Here is a 12,345-nt window from a genome sequence, read left to right as displayed (position 1 = left end):
GTGCATGACTTTTTAAATGATTTCAAAATATCTAATTTTATTTTGTAATAATTAAAATAAAATCGAAAAATTAAAAATATTACCATTGGCTCATTTAACCCGGCCAACTTATAAGTCATTTTGTGTTTAAAATAAACCTAAAAAAATAAATTGGCCCATTTTGCTTAGCTTAAAAAAAACAGCTTATAAACTGAAAACAGCTTATAAGCCGTTTTTTTTAAGCCAATCCAAACAGGCTCCTAGTACTCTTAATTTCTTCCAACAGAGAGAGCTCATGTTTTATACATTTATTTATTTATTTATTTAGAAATAAAATAAAAAAGGGGTGTTGGTAGATTAAACAATTTAGGACATTTCCAAATCACATCAAAAGACAGGTGACAAACAAAAGGGAAACTGGGCAAGTCAATTGAAAGTTTTGGAGGAAGTAATTGTATAGAGCAATTCATAGAAATCTGTACACGGACCAGTGCTAACAACGCAGGCATCTTCTACTGGTAAGCTACCAACTCCGAACTATCGTCATAGCAAAAAAAGCTAACAATTGCAGCAATAACTTGTAATTTCCGTTAACCAATTAGTCATTGTTAGCATAGTGATAAAATAAAATATTGAGATGCATATTTAAACTGTATTGACAGGACAGGACCACCGTACTCGGCGAGATGCGGAGCCTAAAAAAATGTTGTGGTGAAGATGTAGCTTATCATTTGCTAATCACAGCAATAGCAGGTGATAATATATACTATTGGTATATGAGGAAGCATCCTCTGGAACTACTTGAAGGGTGTGTTTGGTATGACAGAAAATGTTTTCCAAGAAAATAAGTGATTTTCCTTCTCATTTTCTTGTATTTGGTACCGAGTTGAAAAATGTCAATTTTAAGAGTATTTGCATATATTCAAAGTAAAACACTATGAGGCTTTTAAATTCGGAGTGCAACTTCTGGTGGTAGGGGTAGAATAGGAGGGGCTAGGTGGGAGGGGAGTAGGAGGTGGGGTAGGCGGGGTGGGGGTGGGTTGGTGTGTTCTTATTGATCTAGAAAATGTTTTTCCTCAAATTTTTAGGGAAAACATTTTCCGTCATACCAAACACACCCGATGTCTTTATACTGAGAATTTGGAAAACGTTGATCTAATCTATCTTTTTGATTTTCTTTTCAGTTGTATCGTTGCAAGCAATCAGAGTTGTTTCAGTTGTTGCACCAAATACTGGTTGCTATGCTCTGGATAACTCCAGTCACATTCACGATTTTGTATCCTTTGAAACTATTGCTTGCCGATTCAGTGAGAAAGGGCACAAAAATGCAGAAATTGACTATTTTCAGTTGGTTGAAATAAAAAAAGTCTAAGTTCACCTTATAATGTCACTTACCATGAACCACATCTCAACTCCTTTTGTTAAATCACCATGATGGTGCCACAATACCTGCAAACTTCTTAAATGTTGTATATTTTATCGGTCTCAAGATCTGAAATGATTAAAACTGATTGTATTATTGGAGGTACATATTGGATAAAGTTGGTATTTCTTAACCTGTGTTCCAGAGTAGCTGGATTGGACAGCCATTTGAGTATGAGGGGAAGGGGAAGGTGATGTCTGATTTGATATATGAGCTACTATGTCCACCAATGGTTTCAATTACAGTGTAATACTCATGAGTTGTCTTTAATGTAGGATGATCCTGACTTGGTGGTTCGATTTTGCAAAGATGTCGAGTCTAGATCGCGAAATGTAACGCATTTTATGAAGTTTTCATTTATTTATTTACAATATATATATATATATATATATATATATATATATATATATATATTACGAGATGCTTATTTCCTCTTTCCGTTCTGTCTCTTTTTTTTCTGGAAAATGTTCTCTCCAACTGTTACAAACTTCTTATCTAGTAATTTGCAACTAGCTCCTTCCTTGTTGATCATCTTCGCATCCCTAACCTGATGCATAAAAGACATCTTTTAGGGACTCATAGCTAATTAGATTAATAGCTATTGAATATGCCACTATGTATTGATAATGGCATTTGTAATTTAAGTTACTTTAAAGTAGAATAAAGAGCAATAAATCATGTATGTTACCACTAGATTTTCATATTGAATTAAGTGAACCACCTCATACTTCTATTTATATATGACTTATTGAATGAAGTAGCATTCCAACTTGAACACTTTTGGCAAGCCGGTCTCCCTACTTAGAATTGTCCAATTCAGCACATCTACTTGTTAAAACCCCACATAATAAACACATCTGACACCTGACTATGCTTATGTGGCATCAAAGTGGCTGACCTGACTTAAGGATGTATGAATGATGAATCACACGTTAAAGTAGTGTGGATGTGGTGGAAATGTGTGATGTTTATTCCGAATGATGAACCTTGTTTTCTTCCTAGTTTCCTCCACATCTCTTTCTTTCAATTTTTCTTCCACTTACTTTTCTCCATGTTTGTGACGAGTAATTTTCTTAGGCTGGCACCTCTGAAGTGCACAAGAGTAGAAATTAACTGCCTATCAAGAAATTGATGAACAAACTAAAGCTGGATTTGCTTGCGCGTGCCTAGTGAAAGTGGGGAAAAGAGTTCTTCTTTGTAAATCTGTTAGTGTAACTTCGAGATTGTTAGAAATTCCTAGCTGTTATGCTAAGAAGACATCTACTTAATTGACTTGTCCTTTATATTCTATTGTAATCCTGATTCCTTATGTAATAAAGAGTCACCTGAACTGCAGGGATATGTGGACTACGGTAGATTTGATAAACTCAACTATTTTCGTGCTGGGTCTGAACATGTCAGCTTCGTTCAGGTAAGGTTTTGAACTATTGGTGCAACTTAATCTTATAGAGGAGAAACTAAAAGATTCATGCATGTTTGTGCAAGAGTGTGATACCTGTTGGTGCAATAGGGAAGTTAAGGATATTTTATTAGTTCCCTTGGCTGGTTCTCCCCTCTCACTCCCAATGGACCGAGACAGGTTTAAAAGGAAAGTCATGGACAATGAGGTTTCATATAACAACTCCACTTGCTTGGAATTGAGGCGTAGTTGTTGTTGTTCTCTGGGATTGATGCATCATGTAGCCATCGGTAATTGACATAGGCTACAGGGATGTGTGGCATGTGGTCTTATATTCTGCTCTGTGATATTTAAAACATTATGAAGCAAGGAGACTGTAGTGATTCATGTAGATAGTTGTTTCTTGGTTCGCAGAAGCTGTTTACTACATAAAGTGGAAATGACAGTTACTAGATAAGCTGAAAAAAGACTGATTCACTTTAGGAAAAAAAATAAAAATTAATGCGAGGTTATACGGAGGGTTTGTTTACTGACTTGTTAGCTGTAGGTATACTAGTAGACTTAGCAAACATGTTATACATACTAGTAATTGCTAGAACTGTAGAAGGAAACACTTCTAACTTGGATAGCTTTGCGCTTCAATTTTTGTGAAGTATGTGCCTCAAGTCGCGTCAATCTGCTCCTCAGATGCATTACTCCCTTGCTTCTAATTGCTGTGTCGCTTGAAACAACAACATGTCTGCTTTTTAATTCCGATCTTACCTGCAAATCTAAGATTAATGTAAATTGTTTATATTGTCCCCAGGAATATTTCAATGGTGACCTGAGGAATTGTGAGCTGAGCTATGACAAGATGGGCCGAACAGCTAAGGTTTAAATATCTCTCTCTCTCTCTCTCTCCCCTCTCTCTCTCTCTCTATATATATATATATATATATATACACACACACATAAATATGTAACATTTTTTCTGTTTTATTTTCAAGAATCATATTATAGATCCTCTGAAAAGATAAGTGGTTAGTGGGCCATGTAAGAATATCATGTCTCAATATTTGGTTCCATGTACTGAACTTCAACACGGTTCGATTGAATCTCTTACTCTCTGCATTGATAGGTCAATATCATTTGTGGAAACTGTCCTCATGGACAATGCAAAGGTATGTAAACCCTTCATTGACTAGTAAGATAGCTTGTTAATTCGAGATGTATGAAATAGCCTCAATAAACAACCAATTTTCCAAGTTAGTATTTTTGATTGATTTCTAAAATACTTCTGAAACACTCAATTGATCCTGAAAATTTAGATCTACAATGGCATCATAAACATGACGCCTGGGGTTAAAATAAAAATAAAAATAAAAATAAAAATAAATCAAAGCCTGGGGGTCAGCTAAGAGAAACATAATTTTGATATCACATATTAATGCACAAGATTTGCGAGCTGAAAAGATTGCACAAAGTATTGCCAGTGTTATGAATAACCTTGGACAATGTCATTTTTGGTGGCTCATATATGCATGCTTTATCCAGTGAATGTCTAGTGTCTATTTCAGTTACTAGTGAGATCATTATTAGCTGTTGACCAGTGTCTATATCCTAAATTGCCATTTTAGGGTTTTCCACAGCTCTGTGTGGAGGTAGAATATTATGTTCCTGCATTAACAGTGTGCTGTGGTTCCTGGAATTGAGTCATGAAGTTTATGTACCTGTAACAACTGCTAATTAGAGGATCTACCAGAAGTTATGTCTGTTATTGAGGTGTCCAGGATGGGTTATCTGGGTATGTAAGAACAAAGCTAGTCACCCTTGTAAAGGAAAGCTGTATACAACTCATTGAGGTGGACGCACTGAATCTTATCCTTGGTACATAGACAGTTGTGTTCATACATACAATGTGATTTCTGTGGTTTAGTACTTTAGTTTGTGTTATGATCCTGATTTAGGCGAGGGCTAGCATACTGCTAATTTTGGTTTAATTCCGGGGATGTGCTTAACAGTATGCGAATTGTTGATAGGTCATGGGTCTGAATTTCATCATTAAATCTGCAGTGCATTATTATTTTTTGGACTAAATTTGTCAGTCAAGTATTGTCTCTTTCTCCCTGGTTTCTGTTTCATATGTGTCTCATTGTTAAAGTTGGAAGCTAATTTTTTTTTAAAAAGATCTGGCGATATAGATAGTGATTTTTCTGCAATTAAGTGTATTAACTGAACTAAGTCCGATATAGATAGTGACTTTTCTGCAATTAATGTATTAACTGAACTACTTCGCAGAAATAGGGTGAAGTATTACAAGATCCTAGGTTCTTTGATCTTCTCAAAATTGACTCAGGAATCCTCTATGACCTATTTGTTCAACAATGATGTGGGATTTGGAATTGTGGGAGTCAGGTATAGAATGTATCATTGTCTATCTTGCTAATTCTTTTTGGAAATTTCAATTCCTCAGGTGGACTTGGATGCATCTGCAATGTTGAATATGAGTCTACTTGTAGGTATTTTCGACATCATTTTAGCTCATATGCTATGTGTTTTGACACCCTCCCCTGTCCCCTTTCCTCTCCCTCTCCCCCCAAAAAAAGAGAAAGAATGAAAAAAAAAAAAAAAAAAAAAAGGGAAACTGCATGTTGGGGTGAGGTCTAAAAGATTAGAAAAGTTATACTCTCTTCATTCCATTTTGTATAATCGTATTTTATTAGGCTTGTAGTTTACAATATTAATGTGACAGATATTGTGTTAGCGGTATTGGAAGAAAATATTAAAGTAATTGTTGAAAAGTTAGTTTGACACTGAAATCATCACAATAAAATTTAAAATTTGAATAATTTGATAAATTCATTCTTGAAAGTTGAGGAATTATATTTGGAGCATTTCAAAATGGAAATAGTGTCATATAAAATCAAACAGAGGGAGTATATATTTGGAGTTGCGGGCACATTCCCTTTCCAGGCCCTTGCAAACAGAAAGACCTAAAATTAACAATATTATCATGTTTCCTTTAGCTGAGTTAATTGGATGCATGTGTCCCTAAAAAACTGGAAGTGGGGTGAGCATGAGGTGGGTTCACAGCTCTTATGGGGTATGCTGTAATTGGGTAGTGTATTTCTGAAAGGATGGAATATTTTCTTGTCCAAGTTGGTCCAATGTACCTTTGGCAGTTCATAACACGTCTCTTCAATATTTCAATAAAAAAAGTTTTTAACTCAAATACATTTCGTTTTGTGTGTAAATCCTTATGTTTTATTTCAATACAGGACATAAACCGCATATCCTATCTGATTCTGAAGCTTAATCAAATTGACTTTTAACTGTATTATGACTACAACTTAGGCGTTTCTTATTCTTTTTCCTTTGGGTTAAAACATTGTACCCTACTTCATAACCTCTTGAGCTTCACGGCAATTTGTTTCATCAAGTTAAGAGAACATCTCTTGCACTGCTTCAAATATTTGCAGTTCAACCTACCCATTTACTCATTGCCATGGCAGGCCTCTGTTTGGACTTTATAAATTAAGGGACATTTCTCAACCTGTGCAGTGCAAAGAAAATTTGGAATCGTAATGCTTCAGTAAGCTCATATTACCGAATTATGGAACTATTTCTCTAATGTCTCTACACCATGTATTGGCATAGGGCAAAGTTGACCAGCGAGAGTAATTGAAAAGGTTTGATTATTGGGGAAGAGTTACATAAAATAATGCAAATTGCATGATGACATCACTAAATATAGGTTTTTGAATGCATTATTTGTACACTTCAACTTCAAACTTGTCTAGCTGTATTTCTAATATGACTTTTGGACAGAGCTGTGGTTGAACTTGCCATTCCATGTGAGAAACCAGGTCTGCGAGTCTTTGAAGGTTTCACAGTTGGTTTTCATCCACGGTCATGGGAAATTGTAAGGGAAACGTTTCTTCTTTCATCCAGTACCTTCAAACTGTCTCACATGACTTATGGTGTGGAGGCCCTTGCTTGTGAATGCACAGGTTTACAATGGCATGACTCAAATGGGCTATGAAGCAGCTCACAAGGAATTCAGGTGAAGGGGGCATCTCATTACTTACACGTATTATCTTTTCTTTGCTTATTATAGTTACTCCCTTTATGTGACATGTCTGTCTTACTTTCCTCTTTGGACTATCACAAAAATATATCTGCTTTCTTTAAGTAGAAGCCTCCATCGTTTATTCATTATTTGTTGAATTGTATACTGCTCGATGAGTCAGATTGAACCCATTTTTAATTCATAAAGTTAGGTTATTTGGGTTTGGGCCCACTTTTCTTTAAACACTGTAATTTTCAACTACACGTAAACTCCATGTATATTCAAGCTAAGAGATCAAAAGGAGATTGTGATATTGTTACTGTTGTTGTCACTGCTTTTCTCTAGATTTTTTCTTTGTACTTATCTTGATCTTGTGCTGCTTATCTCTTCAAACAAATCAATTGTATCTTTGTTTTTCTAGTCTGGCATCACCTCCACCTAGGTATCTGGCAGTTTTCCAAAATTGTGGAGGTATTATGGCTCATCATATTGATTCTGCCAAAGTTCTAATCAATACTGCATTTGAGTCTATGAGGGAGAAGAGGTTTCAAACTGAGTCTTGACTGATGAAAAGTAAAATTATTATGCTCTGAAAGAGAATATGTATTGGTTATGTGGTTTTCTGTATGGTTACTTCTGCATTTTATCTGGGAATGTAATTGTGTTTTATAGTTGAGGTCTATTCTGTAACAGGATAGATCCTGCCAGACATAAGATGTTGAATTGGATAGAAATGCTAGCTTAAATTTAAGGCATACACATATGCTGATATAGTATGGCGGGATATCTTTTGATGGTTTGGTGTTTCTTGGACTATGCCAAGATCCGTGAATGAGTTGATGTTCACCTGGAAGAGTGGAGCTAGGAGAAGAAGGCACAAGGCGTGGAATGTTACTCCTCTTGCTTTAATGTGGGTCGTTTGGAAAGAGAGAAATAGGAGAGCTTTTGAAGGGGTGGAGATGAGCTTTGCTCAACTAAGGAGTAGTCTCTGATCCCTTATTTTCTTTTGGTTCACCCATGTAGTTCCTGTTTGTATAGAAGATTGGGTGGTGTTTGGAGAGAACCATATTTTGTAGGTTTCTCCTTTTTTAGTATACCCCTTGTATACGGCCAAGTAGGCCTTGTTATTATCGATGAAATCTTTTACTTGACCCCAAAAAAGTCATCCCTTAAAAGGAAAAATTGTAATATAGAAAATTGTTTCGAGGTGCCCATATTTAGTCACGTGTCTAAATCTGCTTTTCCTTCAATGTGAAGTTTGGCCACTCTTTTCCTAAGCTACTCGGACTCGGGTGCGGGTATCCGATATGGGTGTGGATCTAGAGGTTGGATCCTTCATGATATAAATTTTAAGATTCAGGGATACGGATCCAGGTATGGATACGGGTGCTACGGTTGCTGGGATTCGGCTAAAAATAATTCAAATATCTAAAATAGATTTATAAAAATACGCCTAGAATATAGTGGATTATTTGAAAGGAAAAGAATGGAAAAAAATTTGAGACAAATTTGAACCTGTAATTAATATTAAGTATAGATGCATCTTCTTACTATTTTTTGGTGTAACATGACTGTTGCGAATGATATAGAGGTGTAAAATGGCTATTGTAATAGCCCTAGCTTTTGTTTTGATTTCAGAAATCATTGTATGTCTCAAATTTATCTATCGATTTTGGTCAAAGTACCCACAATCGTTTGACCAAATCGGGTACGGGTCCCACACCCACACACACATCGTGTCGACACGGGTGCGGCACCGAAAGTGAAGAGTCTGATTAACTTAGCTCTTTTCAGTAAAATATCATTTGTCCATTCATGATTCCACAGAGATGATTTGCATTTATTCAGGAGTGTGCTTTGGTTCAGGTAACCAAGCAATACCATGGAGAGGACTGGTTGTCATCCTTGTCTCTGTGTTGGTCAACTTAGTTTACACTGCCTATTTTAGTATGCTTGTGAATATATTCTGACTTCTATATTCTGCAAGGTTCTAATACACATTATGCCTACCCTATGTGCTTTTTGTACTCGTCCTGTTCTTGTGGGATCTAGACTTCCATTCTTTATCATAAGCTGCAAGGTCACAGTAGTTGTTATCATATCACAGTCTAAAATGCATAAAATTATTTCAATTGATTCTTATTGTGATTTTGTAGCTTCATCACTGCACAAACTCATGTAGCACTTTATATGACTGCAATTGCTTCGGTTTCGGGTTCTGTGCAGAAACCATTAGTAAAGGTGCCTAAGCTTTTCATTATGCATTTATTCTTGTGCTTGTATGTTATTCACTTGGAAGTTCACTGTTTTCCCCTCTCCATCCCTCTCCATATACATATCAGGTTTCTCCGGAGCAAGGGTTGAAGGTCAGATTATCCGGTTCAGCAGCAACTGGTGGATCACCAACAACTTTGTCACCAACAGTATTACTGATCGACTGGATATGTATAATGACTTGACTTGTTCCACTTATAAGACTGTTTAGGGAGATATTTCTTGTTTTGCTATTGTATTATCTTTTGGCTCAACTGTTTGTTCCTCTAAATTGCTGATTGTATTTTCAGGTGATATTGCTCGTGATAACCCCTATGAAGTTCAGGTCACCGTTCCTATAAAAGACTATGACCCCATTCAGTTCACCCTCACAAAGATGTGTGGTAAGTGCAATCTGGCTTTTATTCAACTTCACTTATATCATTCTATGTCTGTCAGTTATACACCTTCCGTTTCATTTTGTGTCAGTTTGATTTTAAGAATATGAAGAAAACTTTTGAATCTTGTGGTCTTAAATTAAAGGTGTGTATAATATGAAAAAAAAAAAAAAATACCGTTTGAAACTTCTGGTGTTAAACATGACATGTCATTCCTATAAGGGAATGCCATTAAGGGTAAAATGAGAATGTTGAAATTAAAAATTTACTAATGTTGAAATTAAAAATTTACTAAATATAGAAAGAGACATTCTTCTCAAATAAACTAAAAAGGAAAGTAAATTTACTAAATATAGAAAGAGACATTCTTTTCAAATAGACTAAAAAGGAAAGTAAGACACATAAGTTGAAACGGTTGGAATATACACTTCTTATCAATGGGCATACATTATGCTCATAGAGCAGTGCATGTTTGGGTCTTTGACAATGTGTGTCTACGATAACAGCCGATAACTTCTGAGCAAAAGTAAATACTTTAAAAATAAAAGGGAAAAAAGAATGTGGTTCGGTCTCTTAGCTAACCAGTGCGGCCCTCCCCTGTCTCTATCATATGAGAATCTCATTGGTAGAGATATTTTGGGGGGTGGGGGCAGCAATAGTTGTGTATTTGGGCGGAGGGAAGATCTGATATTAGGAATGATGCAGTCCTAGCAATACTATATGTCCTTTCTAGCTGGTACCCTAGTATTCCGAGTGGCTGTTCCATTTAAATCCTGATAATAGAATGAAATATCTGCAGAAAATCAGCAAAGCGAAGGTGGTGATGCTGCAAGAGGATGGGCCATATTTGGAGTATTATCATGCATGTATGTCATGTTCCTTTTCAACCTCTTATTTTCATGTTGAAATGTTTGAGTGAGTTCTTCCAGATCTTATGCAGTTCTGCATCATACATTTTGCTGCAGCATAACTGGTTATCTTGCTTGGGAAGTTGTTGACTCTGTTGTTGAAATTTATATGTTGAATAGCGTTTCGCATATTCAGATGTTGCTCTTGGTCATCTTGTGTAGCATCATATAAATATGACATATTGTGTGGAACAGAGTATTAGTTGCCTCAACACTATTCTGCTGTGGAGGTTTCATTTACAAGACACGAGTACAGAATCAGGTAGGTTAACTATTCGTGCTTTAGCTATGTACCGTGCTCTCTCTCTTTTTGCCAGCTCCGCTTTCAATTGTATGATTCTTTTGCGGCAATTAGTAATCATTAAATTTCATTTTTACAGCGTGGGCTTGATGCATTGCCTGGAATGACACTTTTATCCGCATGTTTGGAAACTGTAAGTATACCTACTTGTGGGGTTTGAACTGCTTGGGATGGTGTGGAAGGCTTTGGGTGAGCTATCAATACATTTCTTGTGGCCAGAAAAGCGAATATGTGGAGGTTATACCACAGGGGGTAGAGAGGGGGAGAGTGACAGCTGAATGTGTAAGTAGTCCTAGGGGTATGGTTGTCCAGGTTAAGGGTGTATGGATGTAGTAGAGGCGTATGCTAGGGAAAAATGTTGTTTTTGAGCATGCTGTGAAAATAATTGAGCTGAATTGGTTTAATGTGCTTTTTGAACTGAAAAATAGGTAAGCGGTGTAGGCCATGGCTATTCACGACCAGAAGATGTCAACAATCCTTTTGCAAATCAAGCTTCATGGGAGCGCCAACCTACTTCTACTCAAGCAACAGGGAGAACTAGTGAAGTTAGGTACGGATCAATATGAGTCCTGTTTGCCTCTAGATGAGAGTCTTGCCACGTCCCAGGCCGGTGTTCCAAGTTAGAAATGTGCACAAGACGGGTTTCTCTTTGGAAGCAACTAATATTTGGTGCTCTGGCTCTGCATACAAAATATTGATTTAGCCTTCTCATTCTTGTGGCAGTAGAGATTGATGAACCATGAAAGTTTTTGCAAGCTCTGATAGACCTGCAATTTTGCAACCCACCCCCCCAAAAACACACCCCCCCGCCCCCCGCGCCACCAATGATACTTTGTTCATAGTGGTGCTCACACAAATTATGAGGAGAGAAATGCTGTGACTTGAAAGATTATTTTTACTTGTTTCATGGTAGATGCAGTCATGCAGTCGCTGTTTTTTTACACTCTTTTTGAGTTGACAAGATCGATGACAATGTTTCAAATCCAAGAGCCTAACATGAGAATCAGATTCCTGTCGCACCACGTCAAGTCAATCGTTTGTTTATCTAGCTTTTTAAGCAGAAACATCCCATCGAAGTTATCAATGGACAATAGTGCTTTTTCTAGACTTATAGTACTGTTGCTGCGTCTTTTCAGGGTCTAAAACGTTTGGCTTCTATGAGTATCTACATTACCAAACCGACAATATAAATATCAAATGTACTGACTCGAGTATAATCAAAGACAACGTTAAAACAGGAAAGGTGGAAATTTCCATTCCCCTTGATGTATGCGGAGAATTACGATGGTAAGAGCAAATTTTGGGCTTTCTAGCAGCTTATTTACGTTTGCTTAAGCTGCTTGAGTAAGGAGTTTACTTGCAACTATGCAGGAAGGATATTATACAGTTCGTTAATAATGAGAAAACTGAGAGCCAATTTACTTGAGCCACAGAGTCTTCATTCTATTAAAGAACAATTTTGGCATAAATGAAGCATAAAGATTATTCTGTATATGTTTTAAAAAGTAGAGGAGCAGTTCTCCTAACAAATTTTGCCTGTTATTTTTATCATTTCATTAGACCATTCAGGTTCACCTAACATTCGCTTATCCAGTTGTTGGTCACCTTCCTCACTTGTGTAATGCATGAGAGCAGA

At 36.5% G+C, this 12,345-nt stretch overlaps 1 protein-coding gene across 2 annotated transcripts; it reads left to right on the top strand.

Annotated features, from left to right (window-relative positions):
- Positions 1–330: 330 nt before the first annotated feature.
- Positions 331–11,742, top strand: LOC132046513 (uncharacterized). Of its 2 annotated transcripts, none has more exons than XM_059437159.1 (18): positions 331–497; positions 647–732; positions 1,164–1,255; positions 1,548–1,592; positions 1,678–1,734; positions 2,739–2,813; positions 3,607–3,672; positions 3,919–3,961; positions 5,254–5,299; positions 6,609–6,702; positions 6,791–6,843; positions 9,006–9,090; positions 9,192–9,294; positions 9,414–9,506; positions 10,300–10,366; positions 10,604–10,670; positions 10,789–10,842; positions 11,138–11,742. In XM_059437159.1, the coding sequence occupies exons 2-18, from the start codon at positions 666–668 to the stop codon at positions 11,273–11,275; spliced, it is 1,245 nt and encodes a 414-aa protein (XP_059293142.1). In that variant the 5' UTR covers positions 331–497; positions 647–665; the 3' UTR covers positions 11,276–11,742. The 2 variants fall into 2 exon arrangements, with proteins under 2 accessions (XP_059293142.1, XP_059293141.1); XM_059437158.1 differs by having other exon boundaries at positions 642–732.
- The last annotated feature ends 603 nt before the right edge of the window (positions 11,743–12,345 follow it).

This window comes from Lycium ferocissimum, chromosome 2 (assembly GCF_029784015.1).
Source record: "Lycium ferocissimum isolate CSIRO_LF1 chromosome 2, AGI_CSIRO_Lferr_CH_V1, whole genome shotgun sequence".
Lineage (NCBI taxonomy): Eukaryota > Viridiplantae > Streptophyta > Magnoliopsida > Solanales > Solanaceae > Lycium > Lycium ferocissimum.
This window is presented reverse-complemented; position numbering and strand designations above follow the sequence as displayed.